At 39.0% G+C, this 23,405-nt stretch overlaps 1 protein-coding gene across 1 annotated transcript; it reads left to right on the plus strand.

The window, feature by feature from the left end:
* Window positions 1–4,470: 4,470 nt before the first annotated feature.
* LOC117470432 (probable E3 ubiquitin-protein ligase HERC4) lies at window positions 4,471–15,315 on the plus strand. The gene is made up of 23 exons (XM_034115210.1): window positions 4,471–4,724; window positions 5,666–5,816; window positions 5,921–5,997; window positions 6,402–6,629; window positions 6,961–7,052; window positions 7,154–7,281; window positions 7,406–7,560; window positions 7,788–7,843; window positions 8,278–8,369; window positions 8,490–8,549; window positions 8,674–8,770; window positions 8,968–9,148; window positions 9,701–9,852; window positions 10,186–10,305; window positions 10,440–10,538; window positions 10,713–10,892; window positions 11,594–11,737; window positions 12,133–12,299; window positions 12,399–12,462; window positions 12,563–12,633; window positions 13,013–13,196; window positions 14,246–14,348; window positions 14,472–15,315. Exons 1-23 carry the CDS (start codon window positions 4,499–4,501, stop codon window positions 14,681–14,683), a joined length of 3,039 nt encoding a protein of 1,012 aa, XP_033971101.1. The 5' UTR covers window positions 4,471–4,498; the 3' UTR covers window positions 14,684–15,315.
* Window positions 15,316–23,405: the final 8,090 nt, after the last annotated feature.

The raw sequence follows: 23,405 nt of genomic DNA on the forward strand, positions 1-23,405 counted from the left end.
TGTTTTTACTTCGGCTGTGACAGAACAATTGTGGCGATGTTCAGCTTAATAAGCCTTGTTCAACACCGCTGTGAAGTTAGTTTTAGGTTGGATATTCGACAGACATTCGCGGACTCGCCTGCTGCTGGTTGTATTACGACGGGGAGATCTTCTCCGTGAAACGAGGCTTTCACTTAGGGACCATCATCAACAAATGACTTTTCAATTACACAAGAACAATGTTCTTTTTAATAAATCGACAGCTTCCCGATCGTGTGAATGTGAAGCAAATCCACTCTAGAGCATACATTTATTGAACACACCTCTTTTTATTACATTTTAATACTTTAAATACGTTTTATTAATATTTTTGATGGAAAAATTAGCATATTTCTTCAATAACTGCTAGGTCATGTGACCTAATGACTCAAAATCAGTGCAGTCAAGCCACGCCAGCTTCCACTTCGGAATACACAGTCAAGCCAGCCCGCACGTTGTATTGCGGTGCACGAATATCCTATGCATTACGGTAGAGGCCTGGAGAAACTGTTAAAAACAAAATAAAATCGCTTACGCGGTCAATAACAAATATACCTACAAAACATACCAAACATAGTCATATACTGGAGCTTAAATTAAGAAATATGTAGCCTACTATATAATGTGATCAATAATTATTTAAAACAAACTATGTATAACTACCACATTATAACTGAGTGAATGTAAAACTTAAGGAGTTTCAAAATAAAATACTTTTGAAATCTCATATATGGGCTATCGTCCATCTGTTTTTAGATAAGAATAAAATAGAAACTGTCTATCAAAGACTTATTTCACTCCAGGGTGATAGCAGCACACCCCAACTAGTCACTTATGGCGCATTTCCACTGCAGGGCCTCACTCGGCTTAGTACGGTATGGCTAGGCCTCGTTAGGCCTTGTTAGGCCAGGCTCACTTTATGCTGCGTTTCCATTACAGTTTAGGAACTGGGGTAGTATCTATAGCAGGGGTACTTTTTAACTTTTTAACTTTTTTGTTAAAGGTCCACTTGTGAATTTTATACAAGGTCAATGGTCCGGATCAATGCCAGTAAAGTGGAGGTTTTAAAGTGCTATATAAATAAAGTTGGATTGGATTGGATTGGATTAATCTACCTTCTTTGGGGGCCCCCTTCTGGTCCAAGCACTTGCCTGTCGGCAAACGGCGCCCCTGTATACACACACACATTCAATACATACATACAGTATGATGGCTTGAACTAGTGGGAGAAATGGCACTGTTTGTCTGTAGCCAATGCCTTGAACCTCGGCAAAAATGGCAATAGAAGCATTAGAAAGTCAAGTAAACTTGCGGTTAACTTGCGGTCTGCAATGCGTGTCACGCTCGCGCACACAAGTAAATATATATATGCACGTTCATTCTCACAACGCGTCAGACACAAGACAATATACATTAAAGGGGACCTATCATGCAAAATGCACTTTGTGATGTCTTTTATACATAAATATGTATCCCCGGTGCGTCGGGGAACTCACGCAGCGTCAGAAAATAAAACCCTCTCTCTTTTCCTCCGTACCCAAATCTTTTAAAAACAGGGGTACAACAAGCGGATACAGATTTGCTGCCGATCTGACGTCAAATCGGCAGCGGACCCACAGAAAATTGCTATCAGAAACAATGCCTGACGTGTTTTGGACGTAATCTCGTCTTTGTTTACATTAGCAAGCCTCGCTAACACTCAGAGCTAACCTGTACTGAAGAGCACATGTGTTTAAAAAGCAGGAAATAAAAAAAGGAACTCACCTTGTGATAAACCCGCAAGAGAAAAAAAATGTGAGCTCCATACTGTTTCAGAAATAATCTTTGACGTGGTTTAGAACAGGATGGCGTTTTATCACAGCAGAATTTAACTTTATCTCCGGTAGAATTCTGATCAGGCATTAGCTCCGCCTCCTCCTTTTTTTTTTTTTCAAGCTAAGGACCCAAAATCCGCGTTTCTCTAACAGGGCTGCAAAAGAGGGGTATGAGCAGTATGAGGCATGGCTACAATGGATGAACTGTTTGGTATTTTAAGCAAAAAACTTCACAGACATGTTTTGTATAGGTATGGCCCTACAATATATATGAACCTACAGGGTTCGGTCCGGATTGATTTGCAGTTCGGTCCAGATCCGGATCCTGGTCCGGAGTTTGAGAAGCCCTGATCTATAGTAACGCAGTGTAGGCGGAGCCGTGACGTTATCTTCAATGCGAAAATACAAAGCCAACATCAGCCATTAGCTGTTAGCCCTCAGAGCTCACAGCTCCTCATATCTGTTCAGAAACTAGACAAAAGTTAAACAAGTACAAACCACAGACTGTCTGTGTCATGGCGAATACAGTCGCTGGTTTATTTAGGCCGTTGTTGTGAGTGTGGACAGTCGGAGCATATACAACGTTAGCTTAGCCAATCTCCATTCAGAAAACACACATTTTAAAAGGTTTTTCGCCTGCCGTCTTGTCTGCAGACTTGTCAAAGCATTAATTCATGGTTTTTACTAACCGGTATCAGTATGTTGTTACTTCGGCATCATTTTGAAACGTGTATTACAATTAAAGGTGGGGTAGGTAAGTTTGAGAAACCGGCTCGAGATACACTTTTTGTTATATTCCATGGAATGCTCTTAACATCCCGATAGCAATGAATATCTTAAATGCTTTGACCAAAAATCCATAAAAAAATTAATCTGTGGAAGCCGTAGTACTGTAAAAAGCACGACCAATCATTTTAGCCGGCCCGGCTAAAATAACTGGATGGCCTACCTGCCTGTCAGCCTTCCATCTGTGCACAAGCTTATCTCGTGCCCTCATTGGTCATGTGCGCGTTCGTGTGTGTTGGAGGAGGGGCTCTATAAGGAAGTGGCAGATTTTTTCCGGCTGTGTATTTTCAAATTTTAGCGCACTCGAGTTGGTTTCTCCAAAATTACCTACCCCACCTTTAAATCACGGTAATATGTTCATTTTGTTGTAGTTGCCAGCGATTCTCTCACTAGTTTAGCATACTCAGCCCGGTTGTTGGCCCGGAAAGAACCTTGATTTTGGAGAGCCAGAAAAACTGTGAAAAAGTACCAGCTAGCCGGAACTACGCCTAGTGGAAACGCAACCAAAAACGGGCCGGGCACGGCACGCTTAAACCGCGCTCCGCGCTATAGTGGAAATGCGCCATTAGAGAATATCAGGATAATCTGATGTAGAGTTTCAAAATAAAAGACCTTTGAAGTCTCATATATGAGCTATCGTCCCGCTGTTTTTAGAAAAGAATAAAACAAAAACTCTCCAGTATCAAATACTTATTTCACTTCAGGGTGATAGCAGGACACCCCATCTAGTCACTCAGAGAAAATCAGGACAATCTGATGTAGAGTTTCAAAATAAAAGACCATTGAAGTCTCAGAGCTATCATCCCGCTGTTTTTAGAAAAGAATAAAACAAAAACTGTCCAGTATCAAAGACTTATTTGGCCTTAAGATGAATAGCTTTGTAAAGATGTTTTGTTTTGGTTCTGTTTGTTTGTTTTTCAGCAGTACTGAACAAACTCAATTTTCATGAAACTTGGGTGAAGCATGGGCCAAAGAAGAAGCAATTAAAAAAAAAAATGTTTAAGATTGAAATATAAAACATTTGGCCTAGGTGGAATGTGGATTTTTGTAATCAATGTATTTATAATACTAATGTAATGGCAAACAAACTGATTGTGTGTATATGTGTATACTTGTATGTATAAATAAAAAAAGTACAGGTGCTACCCTTCTGGGGAAGCTTGGCAGCATTGTTTCAGTTTCAGCTGGTCTGAGCCAATAATGATGACCTCACCCAGCATTTAAGTTTCATTTCATTTCTGTGAAACTAAACCAAACAGGAGTCAGTTTAATTCACATCTACTATAATTTTGACAAATATCTATGTAATAATAAAATGTTTAATGAATGCCTTGTTTATATCTCTGTTTCTGTATTTAAAAGGTCCACATTTTAGTTTTTGTAAGAATTTCTGCCATTTATGTCAGACAAAAAACAACACGAGAACCTATTAAATTTGGTCGGAACACCCTAAACATAAAAAATCCACTTGTTCCTTTTGCAGATATACCTAGTTATATTTTGCTACATTAGGTTTCAGCATTTCGGTCAACATGACTTTTAAAAGATAAGAGATCTCTTCTGGTAACTGGTGTCTCTCATGCTGCCTTCCCGTCTTATTGGCAGGCTCGTAAATTAGATAACTTACATCATTGTTTCTATTAGATTGTCTTTTGCTTGCTTTGTTGGAAAATAAATGGCAAATTGAAGCTTGTTACAAACTTAGTTAACGTGATATACTTTTTAAGCAAGCCTACTCAATATGCAACACACGCAGAAAGAGAAGCAAAAATGCATATTTACTATTGTGATACTGATACCTCCGACAGCAATAGAAGGCAGCATCAGAGGGGATAAATTGCAGGCGCAGATGCTGCAGGCAGAGTCCAGGTGGAGACTACATGATGGTGCAGCTGTACTGTTGGGGAGACAGCTCCAGTGGACAGTTCTGTCCACAGACAGCCCTCAGCCCGGTGTCCTGGTCTGTCCCCGGGGTTATCACCGACATCTGCTGCGGGGACCAGCACACTTTACTGCTCAACGGGGAGGGCGGCGTGTTGTCATGTGGAAACAACTCTCAGGGACAACTTGGACGAAAGAAGAACCGTAAAGATGGGAGAACAACAGGTAGGCTGCAGAATCTCGACATAACAAGAAATAGCCATGTAGTAGCCCATAAAATAATAACAACTTAGACAGTTAGTACTTTAGTAAAAACGTGAAGTGTTTTTTATCATGACATTTTTTATCTAAATTGAATATATTTTGAGAATATATTTTGAGGATATATGATGACGAATATCTGATGGTTCTTCGTCTTTCAAGACAATTACATTTGCTTTATCTTGTGTTTAATCATTATCTTATGAGCCTGCATTGAAATCCATAAATGAACTTGTTGTGCAGCTCAATCAGCTGTGCTACGTTTCAGTTTCGTTTACCCCTTGTCAGTGAAGACAACGAAAGTTATGCGTGATGTTCAAGTGCAGATGGGAAATTGGAACATTCATTACAGTGATGTATTCGGGTTTGTGGGAATTAGTGGTAGTACAATAATTAAGATAATTTAAAGTAAAAAAATACAGTGTAATATAGTCCCGCATTCAAGATTACCTAAATTGTAAAAGAATAACATTGCATTCAATGAAACCAGTAAGTAAATGAACTCAACATTTTACATTTAAGGCAATGTAGTTAGTTAGTAGTAGCCTACTTTCCACCATTTCTTTTATGAGCATTGTAACTTTTTCTTATGTATAGTTGATAGCACGTTTGGAACCGTTTTGCTTGATTTGTTTAGTATTAGATGGGCGATATTGTTATTCCAAATATACATTACATTACATGTTACTTGTTAGACGCTTTTATCCAAAGCGACTTACATACTCAATACTGTGGGCAATCCCCACAGGAGCAATTTGGGGTGAAGTGTCTTGCCCAGGGACACAACGACATGCTGACTGCAGTGGGGTTTGAACCTGTGCTCCCCTGATCCGAACACCAACGCCCTAGTCCACTGCGCCACATGTCTGATATGTTATCCTCTTTTCTGTCCCCCTGTCTGTAAGGTCTTGTGGAGGGGCTGGGCGATGTGGTGGCCATAGCTTGTGGTCAGGACCATTGCCTGGCTGTGTGTGCATCTGGAAAGGTGTTCTCCTGGGGGGCAGGAGAAGACGGACAGAGAGGCCTTTTACCAAATCTACTCCACAACAGACCAAGGTAAGATCTCCCACTAAGCAGGAATATATGAATATGTATACTTTGCACTGAAAGTAGGCATTTGTTTCATCATTTTTACTTTCTATTGTTTCGTCAACATGCAGTCATGTGCAGATGCCACTGCCAATACTTGTGATTCAAGTTGCTTGTGGAAACTCCCACTCTCTGGCTCTGACTAAAGGTATGACAATGCACATACTGATGCCATCTTTCTGATATGATATGCAACAGTAACATTGTTTGTTCCTCAGTTTTTTATTTTGGTTATGTGTAATAATGATTTCGATTTTAATGTTAATTTATCACTGTGCCAGTTTCCCTATTCCCCACCAACAATTTAGTGCAAAGTAAATGTTCTTTAATTAGTGGGAGCTTAAGGCAGACAAAGGTGCGACACATTTCAGAAAAGAGGATATACATGTTGAATGTTCAATTATTTTCATTTTTAAATCAAAAGGTTAATCTAAAGAGGAAAACATATTAATTTGACATTATCTTCTGAACAAGCCCACAGTCTTACAGTTATTTTTGTGAATAAAAAATAATAATAAAAAATAATTAAAAGTGTATTATTTCACTTTTCAGGAGGCGATGTATTCTCGTGGGGTTCGAACAGTCATGGTCAGCTAGGCCTGGGGAAGGAGGTGTCGCTGCAGTTTGTACCTGACCTGGTGCGCGCTCTGACCGGCGTAGCGGTTACCCAGGTTACGGCTGGAGCGACCCACTCCCTGTTCCTCACACTCCCAGGCCTGGTGTACTGCTGCGGGGCCAATAAATCTGGCCAGCTGGGTCTCAACAGGGTGGATGAGAAGGGTAGCAATTATGTACTTCAATTGTGTCATGTGATGTTCAGCAAGCAGCAAATTGTCCATGCAAGTGGAGGGCTTTTGTCATTTTTAGAGTTAGAAATATGGATTCATTTGTAAATAATAGTCACTGCCCATTGCAAGCCAGTATTCTTTTCATTTTTGGAGTCACTGCATTAGCCTGGTAACATTTCAGAATAAAAGCCTTCTGTCCAGAGAAAAGAGGGCTTTTAAAATGTTAACCTCAGATATTGAAATTGTACAGACCATCATAGCTTGTATGTATAATTATTTTGGAAATGGGAATCTTTTATTCTATTTTTTATCATATTTATCAGGCAGGTTCAACATCTGCATGGTACCCGCCCTCAGACCTCTGGGTGTCTCCTTCATAAGCTGTGGAGAAGCACACTCTGCTGTGTTAACTAAGGTACTGAATCTTCAGATTTCAACCAATCATAAATTCCATTGTAAACATAATACAAATATTAGGATGTTGCTTATTTTGATATGTGACGCCGTGATTTCTAGGACGGCAAGGTTTTCACTTTTGGAGAGGGAAGCTACGGTCAGCTGGGTCACAACTCCTCTGATAATGAACTGAAACCCAGACTGGTGGACGCTTTGGATGGACTTGCATCACACATTTCCTGTGGCAGGTGAAAACAGTGTTTTCATTTAAGAAAGGCTTAATGTATTGTGGCGTTTTAGAGTGACTAGCCATTTTTTTGTATTATTGATTTACAATCACAATTGTTTTTGTCAATTGTTTTTGTCCCCCAGACGTCATACACTGGTTTTGTCCTCCTCTGGCCAGCTGTGGGCTTTTGGCGATGGGGCCAAAGGTCAAATGGGGACAGGACGAACAGAAAATAGTCTGACTCCCACTCTGGTATCTCTTCCATGGACCACTGAAAGTGTGGCAGCCGTCCCCAAGGGTGTGTATGTATGGCCAGGGTGGTGTTTAGTAGATTTGTAAGTGCATTAAGATAGCAACATACAACTATTTACTTTGTGAAGGCATATTGGAGAAATAGTATCCTTAGCAGAGAATATAAGTCTAGTTAGCAGCAGTTATAATCAATGTCCTTTTTATGGTAGAAGTAGTGTAAAACTAAAAGAGATACATTAAATATGCAAATGTATTTTTTCCTTGTTTAAGCAGACTTGAAAATATCAGCTGGGTGGAATACAAGCTGTACCTACACTTCACCTCCACAGGTAATATGTTCACCTATTCAGAGATTCACTGCATATTGCATGAAACATTTCAAGTACAGATGTAATCTTAACTGATAAGTCTGATGCCCTTATATGGTTTTAGTGGGGCTTTTCCCCTTATGCTGAATGAAAATTGCCAGGCAAACGCATCAAATGTAAGATCAAACGCAATTCATCAACATACTCAAGATGGAACAGATTTGGCTGTCAGATCACGTTGCGTGAATCCCATATACAGTAGGATTTTCTTATTTTCATCTTATTGCTGTGTTCAGGAACAAACACAAGATACAAATAAGAAAACATTCATGCACAAGGCCCATTGTTATTGCAGATTTGATCATATATATATATATATGTTTTTTCTTTACCTTGATTTAATGTTAGTTTTTTATCAAAGCTTAAATCTGTTAAATCTCATGTCTGTCGTTAAGCGTTTTGACAAAGGACAGATAACTGGGCGGCTTGATGAGACTAAACTTCAACAATGGCTGTCAATGACACATGGCAACGTAGAGGCAAAGAGGTCATTATTTTCATACTTTAATTACGGTTGGAGTTAAGTAGCTTCACATATAAAATATCATACATCCAGCAGTAGATACAGTGTTTTCATGGTTTCCCTCCTTTTCTTTTTATTCAACAGAGAAATATCTTCCATGTTTCAGACCAGCACAAGTCTTGTTGCAAGTTTCACGAAGGCTGAGTGAGTTACTTTTCTATTGTTTAACTCATGAGTTAAAAAAAAAAAAGAATTATAAGATCTTCTGAATCCCATCAACTCATTCTGGTTCTGCTACTTTGTTTTAATGCTTTGCTTTTGATATCAGTGGGCCTCCATCAGAAGCAGGTGCTCTAACTGTGGACCTTGATGCAGCTAGCGAAGCTTTCGACCAGCTGCTGGCAGTGCCATGGATCAAACAATCAGTTAAGACGTTTGAATTACCGCCATGCATTACTCTCTTTTGCTTGAGACGTGAACTGAGATATACAGTTGTGACCCACAAGGCTCTAAATCCCTTCTATGCATGGAAATGGTTCAAACTAGCCACTAAATTGTTTTTTTCACAAACGTATTCATGCTGTTTAAACATTACAATGTAATCTCAATTTATTTTTTGCAGGTAAATCTTACACTCCTGATTGGTTTGCTCTGCAATTCAAGCCGTCTCCTAAAATCACCAGAAATCTTCCTGATTCTGCTGACGTGTCCCCTCCTCCAAGAGGAGTGTAATGTCATGCAGGGGGTGTTGATGCTGGCGATCATTATTGTTGATCTGCAGGAGAAGACTCAAGATACACTAAGTAAACAACAGCAACATTTTTCTAAAGTATTTTGTTAGGTTATGGGTTTTGTAATGATCCAAGGTACTTTCAAGGACAACAATAGACTGCAAATAGTTTATTGGTTTAAAAAAAGTCGATTTTTAACATGCATAAATAATATTTAATTTACTTAATTGTTAACTGATAAACAAATTCAGAATTCTTTTTTCTTATATCATTAATGTCAGATTAACTGTTTTTTATGTTTTCTGAAAGTAACAACCAACCATAGACTGTATATATAAAGCAACCAACGTAATAGCCAGCTAACATAGCATTAGCCTTACAATTAATTGTATGTATATTATATATTATATTGTTGAGTCAGATTTAATAACTTTGTCAGATCAAGAAATGTACACGTTGTTGTTGCCAAAAAACATGGCAACAACAAGCATGTCCGAGCGGTGTGCATCAGTGTTTTTTTCTTCTAAATGTTTTGCTAATTTGGTCAAGTTGGTGAAGATCTGCTTTTTACTTGCAGTGTGTTGAGCTGTCTAATACAAGACGGACAATGCCTTTTGTTCTCAGGACGCTGGTGGTCCATCCTGAAACCCTCCATACTGATGAAGCACATCTTGGTGTTCAAAAAGGCCCTGGCCTTCATGCTCAGAAATGGCCTCCTGGTAACTCATAACCCCGGAGTCAAATACCTGGTGGAGGTCCTCAAGATGCTGTACAAAGTGAGTGCCGTTTTACTTTTTTTTACTTTTTTTATTATTCAGGACCAAACATGAAAGGAAAACATTTATCCTTATAAAAGGATAAAAAATACAGATTTTCCCCGCTATCTGAACCAGCCGCAAAGAGTTTTTTAGTTATTTTGCTGGTGTCAGAAAGCTTATTTTACAGTCTGCCCTGTAACTCATCTGAAATGTTGCTACCTTTCGAGGCAGATATTTCGGCCCTTTCGAGCAAAGCTTTGTCGTTTCCCAGAAGAGGTCGGAGAAATGATTGTTCAATCTTTATGGGTGATCAGAATGAACTCTGAGGCTAAACGTGTGTTTTACTTATAGACAAACAAAGCTGGAAAGTCCTACAAAGTCCCACCGAGCACCTTCTACGTAGAGGAGATCAGTGACAATGTGCTGCTACATCAGGACTTTGCTCTTTGGTTTCAATTTTCCAAAGAGGAGGTAAAAACATATCTTACCATTTTCGAGATATTGCATTTATTCCGAACTATTTGTGATTTTATCCTGAGCATTTTCTGTTGAAATGCTTCTTGCTGAAATTATTTTTTTATTATTATCAATTTATTTCCTTTAAGGATGATGTCGACACACCCGTCATTTTCTGCCGCTACCCATTCCTGTTCACTCTGGTTCAAAAGGTGGCAGTCTTTAACTACTATGCGTTTATCTCAAAGGTACAGTATTCGTAACATTATATAAGTTCTAATCAATTTACTGAAGTTCTTATTTAGTTATTTGTCATAATACAGCTGAGGTTGTTTCTTGTTTTGAGCATTCATTTGAACCAATCTGTCAATGTGTAGATGTCTTTATTAAGATAAAGATATATTAAGGTTTTGTAAATACAGAAAGTGCAGGGTTTCGTTTATGGACTGGCCTTGGCGTGTCCTGAAGAGCTCTGGTTGGACGGTCCAGACTCCGCCCCCGCGCCGGTCTTCCAGCTCACCCTGAGACGCTCTCACCTGGTGGAGGACACCTTCAGGCAGCTGGGGGCGGCCGACCACTGCGCCTTCACAAGGGAGCTTTTGGTAAACATACTACAACATACCTACACAATGTTGCCATGTTTAGTTGCCTGAGGCAACATTTTGTAGCCCTTGTCTTTTTATACTTAGTTTCTGAGTTATTTTATGGATACTTCAGCCATTTAGTTTTGCACTTCCATATGTTGTGGGATTCACAAGAAAGTAAAAAACGGTCAAAATCACAGGAATGAAGGCTGAGATATTGGAATATCTACTCTCTGTAATGGGTCAAAAATCAACAACATCTGTATCCTACGCTCTCCACAATGCTACTTAAAAGCATATTTTTCATTGCTTCAATACTTTTTACTTTATGTGTAAAATCAGTTGACTTCATTTGGAGCAAAATGTCAATTACAGTACATATTTAAGAAGTAATTGGAGATAATTAAACATAACAAATATGTAGAGGGCCTGCAAACATCAGTACCAATTGATTTTTTAAATGTTTTTTAAATAATGTGAATAAAATAAATGTACAGTTCAATTGATAAAACTTTCCCATCAATAGCAGCAATTAGTGGATTGTGTAAGGGGAGTTGTTGGTATAGTAATTGTGCATTTTTGAATGTCTTGCTTGATTAAATCCCTTCAATTAGTTCTAAGCCCAAAATGGTTGACAGGAAGTTTTATTTACCATCAGAGCTAATACTGATTTAGTTTAAGGACTGTTAATAATGAAAACATTATTTTATCCTTTGAAGGTGCAATTTGATGACGACAGGACGAAGGTGATGGATGTCTACAAAAGAGATTTCTTCCTGCAAGTGTTTGAAGAGCTGATGTCTCCCAAGTCTGAAATGTTCATGTTCAACGAGAGCAACACTCTGGCCTGGTTCCCTGTCAGGGTAAGACACGATAATTAAACACAAAAGCATTAATTAAATCATTTTATTTACTTAGGGCTGGGTAAAATGGACCAAAAATAATATCTATGTATTTTAAGGTTGAATACATCATATATATGTCTTAGCCACATGTAAGATGTTATTTCGAACACTTTTAAATATATTGGTATATTGTTGATATACTGTCCAGTCCTCTATACATTTACTATGTTTTTTTTTTTAATCAAATTCCTCATGAATTTAACAAAGTGATCTGATTACTATAAAAGTCTTATAAACAAAGACGTGAATGTATAACTCAGATTTTTCTGATATACTGTTCTGTACATTTGACCTTTTCATTGTTATTTAATCCTTCCAAATCTTAATCATGTGTTTTGTCATAAACCAAACAGCCAAAAGTAGAGAAGAAGACTTACTTCCTGTTTGGCGTTCTGTGCGGCCTGGCTCTCTACCACCACAACCTTGTCCACTTGCGCTTCCCACTGGTTCTCTTCAAGAAGCTGCTCAAGGTCAAACCCTCACTGGACGACATGAAGGAGTTCGACCCTGTCATGGGAGAGTAAGACTCGCATATATTCTTTCTCTGAAATGTTTGTAGTTTGCAGGTTATAGTTGTTTTAGATTGATCTTTTTGTACTATTGACATTCTTGTTTGCAGGTCTTGGCAGTTCCTGTTGGACTGCCCTCCTGATGAGGTCAAACAAATGGACATTACTTTCACTGTAAGTTTACTCAATCGCAGTCCGAAAGACATTCTTCTGCTCTGTTCCCCACATGTGTTTCTGCATATTCCACTCTGGCTGTAACTGTTTGTTTGACCAGGTGCCCTGGGGCGGAGAGACAGCTGAACTTGATCCGAAAGAAACTGGGAAACTTGTGACAGCGTCCAACAGGTACTAACTGCTGTATTTAACAATCTGATCTGCACAGCTTTAGTCTGCCTCACAAGCTTTAAACATGTATTTAGTTTCTGTCAGTCTGTGTCTTTGACAACCTCACAGATTTCTTGCCATTCAGCAGTGCATGCTGTCAACAAACACACAATGATCCATTCTTACGTCAACTGCAAATCTTTGCTGCCATCTAGCAGTTAAAACAGTTAAACCTGTCATAAAATAATACATTACTTTCATTAAAGATTTAGCGTTGATCTACTGTACTGTGTAAAGTGTATTACAGAAGAAACATTTAGAATTGTGTTAGGTGTGGGATAACTTAATGTCAGCGCTCAGTTTAATCTTTTGTATATTCTTTTATTAAATGTTTTAATAGGAAAGAGTTTGTAGACGCCTACGTCAACTATGCCTTCAACAAATCAGTGGAGGGAGTGTTTGAAGCGTTCAAGAAAGGCTTCTTCAAGGTGTGTGACATCGACGTGGTGGAGTTCTTCCAGCCCGAGGAGCTGCAGGCAGTGATGGTGGGCCAGGAGAACTACGACTGGGAGGTGTTCAAGAAGGTCTGCTGAAGTTCAGATATTCAGAATAATGTTTTATCTTATCTTTTTATCTGAGGATATATAATTTGAAATAAGAATATATCACAAAAATATGGAGAACAAGATGACCAGTTTGTTATGTAGTTGTTTAACATACATTTTCAAATTGTAAGAGACTGTTTCAGTTAAAGGTCACATATTATGCAATATGCACTTTTTCATGTCTTTTACACAGACATATACATATATATGTATGTCTCCCCTGTGTGTAAAGATACTCAGAAAGTTTCAGCAATAAAGAATTCAAATGTTCTGCTGATCCACATATTAAAAATCCTGTCTAAGAAAGAGCAAATCAGATTTGAGATACCATTCGACAATCGACAGCTAGTGGGAAACACTGACCAATGAAAATAGACTGAGCTTTTGGGAGGGAGGGTCTGAGGAGTTCATCAGATTCAGGAAGTGGCTGAATACAGCTCTTTTCATGCAGGCAGTATGAGAAGAAGAATTTTTTTTTTAACTTTACAGCATTTAAACATATTCTAGTAGACTCCAAATGTTTTTAAATAAACCTAAAAAGGTATTTAACATGAGACCTTTAAGATCTGTTAAAGGTAGGGTAGGTAAGTTTGAGAAACCGGCTCTAGATCGCTAGAATTTGAAAATACACAACCAGAGAAAATCTGCCACTTCCTTATAGAGCCCCTCCTCCAACACACACGAACGCGCACATGACCAATGAGGGCACGAGATAAGTTTGTGCACAGATGGAAGGCTGACAGGCAGGTAGGCCATCCAGTTATTTTAGCCGGGCCGGCTAAAATGATTGGTAGTGCTTTTTACAGTATTACGGCTTCCACAGATGACATTTTTTTAATGGATTTTTTGTCAAAGCACTTAAGATATTCATTGCTATCGGGATATTAAGAGCATTCCATGGAATATAACAAAAAGTGTACCTTACCTACCCTACCTTTAAGTTACTTTGCTTGTTCCTACAGTTTTGTGTGTTTTAAGTGCTTGTAGGGGAGATGTAAATGAACTTTCCACATGTCATTTCCAAACAGAATACAGTTTATGAAGGAGACTACCATGACAGGCATCCAAACATCGTGACCTTCTGGGAGGTGTTTGAGAATCTGACCGCGGAGGAGAAGAAAAAGTTATTTCGTAAGTATCATAAATGATTGACATCATTTATTACGTTTCAAGTGGAGTCCCTATCAGTATTAGCTTCCTTGGTGTTCTATGAAGTTGTATTTCATTAATTTAAGATTCTTTATTTGTTATCAGTGTTCGTCACCGGCTCCTACCGTGTTCCCTTCCTGGGTATGGAGAGCGTTCAGATGAAAGTCGCTGTGTTGCCCGATTCCACCGATATCCATAAGCCAGAATCCTTCACCTGCTACCATCTGCTGTTACTGCCCGTCTACCAGAGGTACCCGGCCGAGAGGACCATGCACAAGCGGCTCCTCCAGGCTATTAATCACAACAGAGGCTTCTGAAAGAAAGCAGACATTACAGAATGAAGTAATGAAGTCCGCATTATTACCATTTAAAGAGTTGTTATTTTTGTCGGAATAATCTGCCAAATGTAAGCTTCATCAGCAGTCCATATTCTATTATTCAGTAGTTTGAGAAACAGTTATGGATGTATTTTATTTGTATTTGTTTTGATTGCACTTAAACATGTTGACATATTAAGAAATCATTTGATAATGTTTTTTGGGAACTATGTTATAGGTATGACCGGTGTTTTAGCATAAACACACATTTGAATAGGGAAGAAAGATTTAAAAATTAATAAAAACTGCCTGACGTAACACAACACTTTAAAGTGTATAGTGGGCCAACATTTTAAAATCATTCTCCACAAATTGTGTGTCCAGAAATCAGGCTACTGCCATTTCTGTCACTGTTACAGTAGGTCCACTCTGGATTGAGCACCATGCTTTTGAAACATTATGATGACATTCTTGGCATTAAGGACTTCTTCCGTTCATGTTGTACAAGTTTAAAATGTAAGTTAATATTTTATGTTTGTGTGACCAAAGTAAAACAAAATCTTTGTTAATCAGGAAATGTATTATTTTCGTAACTTTGTAACCTAACAAACTAAATAAATGTGTTTTCTATTAAATACTGGTTTGCAGTTTATTCAATATATTTTTAACTTGTTCTGTTTTATCTTACCTTTGGCATCGTAAAGGATTAAGAGCAGAGGAAGATCTCTTCTAAGTCAAATAATTACTTTACAATTTAGTAAATTACGTTTTATAACCACTTTAAATGTATTTTTGGGGATATTGTATGATCTATTTTCCCTGTGACGTTCTGATATAGACAACATTTGCAGTCACATTGCATTACAGGAGGGTATTTGTATTTGCTGGAAGTCAGAGTGGACAGAGAGAGCAGAGTGAACAACAGCGCCCCCTAGTGGTGACAGGAGGCCCGTGCACAGGAAAGACCGTTCTGATGGCACACTGTGCTCAACAGGTCAGTGGACTGAAGTGAAATGGGAAACTCACATTAGATTTGAATTCCAAATCCAATTCATATCCAACAACAGAGAAATTAATTATATGAACAGACATTAGAGATGGAACAAATATGTATAATTAAGTACACATAAAGAGTCATTTAGACTAGAGTTTTTCATCCTTTTTCAATAATTAAAGGGCCCATGTCATGCTTTTCCGGTTATTACCCGTCCCCTTGTGTGTTATGAAGGTTTTTATGCATGTAAACGGTCTGCAGAGTCAAAAACCCTCAAAGTACACCCTGTTGCGAGTAAAACTCTAACACAGTCTATGCTGCCCCAAAACGCCTCGTTGGAGATTTCTCATTTTCCATTGTTTACTTCCTGGGTACTGTGACGTGTGAATACCCAGAGGCCACACCCTCTGCCAGCATTTCACGAAACAAAGCTTCACAAACCTTTCAGCGATTCATGCCGGATATGTACAGCGTCGGGCACTGAAGAACGATGCTGTTCCTACTTTGTTTGGACCAGCGGGAGATTTGGGTACACAACCTGTAAGTATTCATTGTTGTTTGTGTATTTATGATGTTTAAAACAAACAACGTATCTACCACGACTAAATGGGTAAACGTTTTTCGGGCTGCTAAATTGGGATTGCGGAGAAATGCTCTCCACAGACCCATTCTCACAGCGTTATGAATCTTTTTCTTACTCAATATCAAGCCACACTTATTGTTTTTACTTCGGCTGTGACAGAACAATTGTGGCGATGTTCAGCTTAATAAGCCTTGTTCAACACCGCGGTGAAGTTAGTTTTAGGTTGGATATTCGACAGACATTCGCGGACTCGCCAGCAGCGTCAGTTTCCCCTGCTGCTGGCTGTATTACGACGGGGAGATCTTCTCCGTGAAACGAGACTTTCACTTAGGGACCATCAACAAATGACTTTTCAATTACACAAGAACGATGTTCTTTTTAATAAATCGACAGCTTCCCGATCGTGTGAATGTGAAGCAAATCCACTCTAGAGCATACATTTATTGAACACACCTCTTTTTATTACATTTTAATACTTTAAATACGTTTTATTAATATTTTGATGGAAGAATTAGCATATTTCTTCAATAACTGCTAGGTCATGTGACCTAATGACTCAAAATCAGTGCTGGATCAAATAACTACTTGCTGCATAGGACACACCTTTTTATTGCATTTAAATACTTTCAATATTTTATATTAATATTTTGATGGAAACATTTGCTTATTTCTTCAATAACTTCCAGGTCAATTGACCTAATCACTCAAAATCAGTGCAATCAAGAAGCCAGCCTCCACTTCGGAATACACAGTCAAGCCAGCCCGCATGTTGTATTGCGGTGCACGAATATCCTATGCATTACGGTAGAGGCCTGGAAAAACTGCCTTCAAAATAAAAGCGCTTACTCGGTCAATAACAAATATACCTAAAAAACATACCAAACATAGTCATATACTGGAGCTTAAATTAAGAAATATGTAGCCTACTATATAATGTGATGAATAATTATTTAAAACAAACTACGTATATCTACCACATTATAACTGAGTGAATGTAAAACTTAAGGAGTTTCAAAATAAAATACTTTTGAAATCTCATATATGGCCTGGGTTAGTTTTGTTTCATAAAGATAAAGCAACACTTTCTCAGAATCAAGCAAAACTAAGAGTTTAAGAGAAAAAAAAACTGAGTCAAGCAAAATAAATTTAATTTCAAAAATAAAACTATAAGTTGCAAGCAAATCATTTGTGTAATCATGTAAACTATAAGTATTTTTTCTTTGTTTTAACACATATTTTTGTTTGCAGTTCTCTTTGCTTCTTTCTCAATGATCAGACTTTTGCTCTCGCTGCAGCTTTCTCATTTGCGCTCCCTCATTTTTTGTTTTCAATTCTGACACAAACGTCCCAGGTAGGCGGGACTTTCAGGGATTACTTAACAAAAAACCCTGGACCATTATTCATATAGTAATCACATTACCTGAGCCCTTGAGTTGCCTCGAGCAAAAATAGTTACAGCATTTAGTGATTTTAATGTTAACAGATCATTGATGCAATAACTTTTGGACCCAATTTGCCTGACTTGACACATGGAATAAAACATGGGCGTAGGAAGCATCCTCAATGTGGGTGAGACAAGGGGGTGTGGGCAGGTGGTGGACCTCACCTCCTCTAGGGGGGTCCGGTGGCATGCTCCCCCGGGAAGATTTTTTTTTAAATGTTGAAGTTAAATGCATCAATCTGTTGCACTTTGAGAGCAAAATTAGGGACTAAATCTATGGATACATCTCTCAACACCAGAGTTGGGTGTAATAATATTACTTTTGTCGGTAACGGAGTAGTGTAACGCGTTACTTTTATAATTCAGTAATCACACTACAGTTACTAACATTGCCCCGACACGCGTTACTTCGTTACTTTTATAAAATCAGTCATAATCACACTGACAGACAAGAGGGGTTTCCGCCGCAGGTTTATATGTACGTAATCTGCGCGACTTGCGCGTCCACATCTCCACGTGCAATGCTGCATAAACATGGCAGAGTCAGCGATAACTTTCGAGGGGTGGAGGTATGCCCATTATTTTGAGTTCGTCCGAAGAATAGACAGGAATGTGACGGTGAGGTGCAAACTGTGTCCAGGGGCCTCATTTATAACGCCTTGCGTAGGATTGACGTAGGAAGGTTGCTTACGTAGTACAAAGCACAAAAATAGGTACATACATTTTCCGCCATTTTCCGATTCACAAAACATTGCGTACCGGCGAGGGAAGTGCGTACGGCACTCCCTACGCCTGTTTCCCTTGATAAATCACAATCGACTCGTAACGCCCATATTTGCCTATACATAGTCAAAGAAACGCCCATTCATTCATTCATTTTTGACTGACTGCATGAAGAAGATCGCAGGAAATTACGATAGAACAGCTAAAAAAGACATCTCACACCGTGTCAGATTTTGGTTATTGTGGGGAGGTCGAGATAAATCATATTGTTTGGTGGATGCAGTTTGAACCAGAGTAGCAGCATGGAGGTCGGATCGTCACCAAAATAAATAAATAAGTGGTCCGAAAAAAGTTAATGACAAAACAAATACACATAACCTTCCTCAGGCAGTGTGTTTGTCCCGGGGACAGGAGACACCCCCTTGATGAGAAACTCTAAGAAATGATCGGGGAATCCCTCCGGAGTGGAGTCAAGTATTTGGTGGTTTGTGTTCCAGCTGTCGATCAGCAACTATATATCCATAATCCACCAGTTAAAGGAAATACAACTAATGTGTTGTGTTATATTAGCTGTACAATTTACCACATATGGTGTTCTTAGTTTCCATACCTCCTGTGTTTTACGAGCGACTTATCAAGTCTTGGCAAACGGCATAAAACACGATTAAACGTGATAGTATATAAAACCATGCTCGTATCTACAACCTATAGAAATGCAAAACGGCATCAGTTTAGACGTAATTCTGTCCTCCTGCTTACCGCATCATTTATGAGAAAACATTTCATAACATTAACACAACATATTCGAGGTGGTTTTAAATAGCATATCCGTATTTATTTATTTCTCCAAGTTATGTTTTTGTGTGCACTGAGGAGTCTCAAACGGGCGTTTGTTTAATCATTTTAAGATTGGCTTTAATCAATGTTTGAAAATGAATTCTTCATATTTGATAAATGAGAGGTAACATTTTATTTATGGTATTATTTCCACATATTTCTCTCCATTCTTCCTTCTGCCAACGGTGTCGCAGTTTCTCGTCTCTCCCGTTTGTGTGCTTAGTGCGTACGCATGGGTTAGAGTTTGCGTGGAGGACAGCACATTTTCCCGTCAAGTTAGTATTTTATAAATCGCAAACATTGCGTAGAAACTGGCGTACGCCATTTTTTGAGCGTATATCCCTTTATAAATGAGGCCCCAGGCCAGAAGCTGTTATCCACTGCTGCAAACACCACGTCAAACCTCAACAAACACCTGCAAAGAACACATGCTAAGGTGAAGCTAATAGCTAAGGACCCCCGAACCCAGAGTGAGGATGTTGTGAGTGCGCCGCCGCCGACTCCGAAGCAGCACAAATTAGAATTTGGAGGACCGGTAACCAAAGCATTGATTGATTGATTGAAAAGTTTATTAACAGCTTGTATATTGGGTACAGTACAGTACAGCTCAAAACATACAATTGTTAAGGGGATGCAGACCAGAGAAAGACTTTCGTCTTGTTTACATCAGGGTCCCCCATTTCCAATTCATCATATCATTTAAGACATATAAGACATATATGACATACAGATGGCTTATTTACAATTTACATACAGGTGGTTTTTTACATACAGATGGATTATTTACAATTTTCATTTTAGATTTCGTTCTAATACATCCTAACCGGACATTTAAGACATGCCAAGTCTACAGATATACAGTTAGTAACAGAGTCTAAAATGCGAGTATATACATAGATGGGGGGGGGGAAGCTGTCCATTGTACGACAGGTTGAGATTTGTACCATTACCGGGGCCAGTTTTGCAATGCTTTCCCCCGAAGGTGCTCTTTAAGAGAGGTTTTGAAGGTAAGTATAGTTTTACTTTCCTTTACAGTTGTGGGAAGAGCGTTCCACCTTGATGTGGCATAATTGCGAAACGTGTATTCCCCTTTTTTTGTGCCAAATCTGGGTTTTACATGATTTGTGGAGCTCCCTCTGGTGTTATGATCATGGTATTCCTTGACCTTTGGGAAGAATTTTGACATGTACATGGGTACCATAGAGGTGTAGTGGATCTTGTAGACCAGGCCCATTGCAAGTAGCTGTACTCTGTCGTCTACTCTAAGCCATCCTAGGTTGTCAAAGTGGGCAGAGGTGAGGTGGGTTCTAGATGAAAGGTCAAGCAGTAGTCTGACCAGTTTATTTTGCGATGTTTGAAGTTTTGTTTTTAGCGCCTTGGAGGTGCTATGGTACCATGACGTGCAAGCATAGTCATAGTACCCTTGAATGAGTGCTCCTGCCAGAGTTTTCAGGGTGTTTTTGTTTACCAGAGAGGAGATCCGGTATAGGAATCTAGTTCTTTGATTGACTTTTTTTATTACATTGGATGCCATTTTGTCACAGGAGAGGTTTGCCTCAAGAATAGATCCTAGGTATGTAATTTCCTTCTTACTTGTGACAATAATGTCACCCACTGCAACTGAGAAGTCGTCGGATTTGCTGAGATTATGTTTCGAACCGAAGAGAATGGACTCTGTTTTACCCAGGTGTAATGATAATTTATTATCGGCGAGCCAGGTGCAGATTCTGCCGAGCTCGGAGCTGAGGGTTTTTTCAACCTGCAATCTGCTCCTGTCAGAGACCAGCAGGGCTGAGTCGTCCGCGAACAGGAACAAGTTGCAGTCACATGCTGATGACATGTCATTTGCATAAATTAGGAACAGTAACGGACCTAATATGCTTCCTTGTGGAACACCACAGCTCACTGGGAGGGGGGGGGACAGAGTACCGTTTACCTCCACCATCTGTTCTCTCCCCTCCAGGTAGGATTGCATCCAGCTCACCGATAGTTTATCAAAACCAATTGCTTTTAGCTTGTCAATCAGAATCGGGTGATTGACAGTGTCGAAAGCCTTTTGTAGGTCCAGCATCACCATGCCGCAGTATTTACCCTCGTCCACCTCTTGTTTGATGTGGTCGGTCAAATAAAGAAGGCATGTGTCAGTGGAGTGGGATGTTCTAAAGCCAGATTGAAATTCATAGATTAGTTTCTTTTCTGCGAGGTACTTTTCGACCTGTTCATATACTATTTTTTCCATGACTTTCGAGATGGAGGTAAGTATAGAAACAGGGCGGTAGTTGCCTGGGTCCAATTTGCTGCCCTTTTTGTGCAGGGGGGTTACTCTTGCAATTTTGAAGTCTTTGGGTACTTTTCCCTGTTTTATGGAGAGGTTAATTATGTGAGCTATGACTGGTGAGATGGCGGTTGCTGTGTCTCTGAGGAATTTGGAGGGGATATTGTCGTGGCCAGTGGCCTTGTTAGGTTTGAGGGCGCTCAGTTTAATGAGTACCTCTGCTGTTGTTACCCTTGCTAGACTGAAATCATCTTTGCGTACCCCTAGGTTTTTGTAGTAGGTCATGATGTGATCTACTCCAAAAAGCCCTGAGTGGGAGGGTAATTTATTTACAAGAGTTGTGGCTATGTTTGTGAAAAAAATGTTCAAGTACTTGGCCACATCCAGTTTGTCTGTGATGAGCCTGTTATCTGTCTTTATGTTTACGTTTGAAAATCTCGTTTTGAGTTTTTTGAGCAAAGATGGACAGGCTTGTAGCATCCTTCATAGTAGAGGTAATGTTGCCCATTTGCACAGTGGAATCACCATCGCATCGTTCAGAGATATACTGCGCAAAATACAGATAGCAGGAGACAGAGGACAGTCATAGTCAGAGCTATCTGGATCAGTCTTATGCGACAATGGAAACTGAACTAAAGAGAACATTTGAAACTTTAGCAGTCTGCGTGATCTGCCTGTAGGGAGGGGCGGGCCGGCCCTGCGAGTAAAGTAACGAGTAAAGTAACGAGTTACTTTATGTAGAGAGTAACGAAGTAGTGTAATATATTACTTTTTTTTAAAGTAATATGTAATATGTAATATATTACTTTTTTTTAGTAACGACCCCATCTCTGCTCAACACCCATATGAAACAGAACTGTAAACAGATTGACTTTTTTGAAAAAGACCATTGAAGTCTCATGAGCTATCATCCCTCTGTTTTTAGATAAGAATAAAACAAAAACTCTCCAGTATCAAAGACTTATTTGGCCTTAAGATGAATAGCTTTGTAAAGATGTTTTGGTTCTGTTTGTTTGTTTTTGACAAACCCAATTTTCACTTGGGTGAAGCATGGGCCAAAGAAGAAGCAATTTAAAAAAAAATGTTTAAGATTGAAATATAAAACATTTGGCCTTTGTGGAATGTGGATTTCTTCACTCTCTGTGTCAATGTATTTATAATACTAATGTAATGGCAAAAAAACTGATTGTGTGTATATGTGTATACTTGTATGTATAAATAAAAAAAGTACAGGTGCTACACTTCTGTGGAAGCTTGGCAGCATTGTTTCAGTTTCAGCTGGTCTGAGCCAATAATGATGACCTCATCCAGCATTTTTACATTACATTTTACTTGTTAGATGCTTTTATCGAAGGCGACTTACATACTCTATACTGTGGGCAATCCCCACAGGAGCAATATGGGGTGAAGTGTCTCGCCCAGGGGCACAACGACATGCTGACTGCAGTGGGGTTTGAACCTGTGGTCCCCTGATCCGAAAACCAACACACAACCCACTATACCACACGCCTCCCCACACATTTAACTAATTTCTGTGAAACTAAACCAAACAGGAGTCAGTTTAATTCACATCTACTATAATTTTGACAAATATCTATGTAATAATAAAATGTTTAATGAATGCCTTGTTTATATCTCTGTTTCTGTATTTAAAAGGTCCACATTTTAGTTTTTGTAAGAATTTCTGCCATTTATGTCAGACAAAAAACAACACAAGAACCTATTAAATTTGGTCGGAACACCCTAAACATAAAAAATCCACGTGTTCCTTTTGCAAATATACCTAGTTATATTTTGCTACATTAGGTTTCAGCATTTCGGTCAACATGACTTTTAAAAGATAAGAGATTTCTTCTGGTAACTGGTGTC

This window comes from Trematomus bernacchii, unplaced genomic scaffold (assembly GCF_902827165.1).
Source record: "Trematomus bernacchii unplaced genomic scaffold, fTreBer1.1, whole genome shotgun sequence".
Lineage (NCBI taxonomy): Eukaryota > Metazoa > Chordata > Actinopteri > Perciformes > Nototheniidae > Trematomus > Trematomus bernacchii.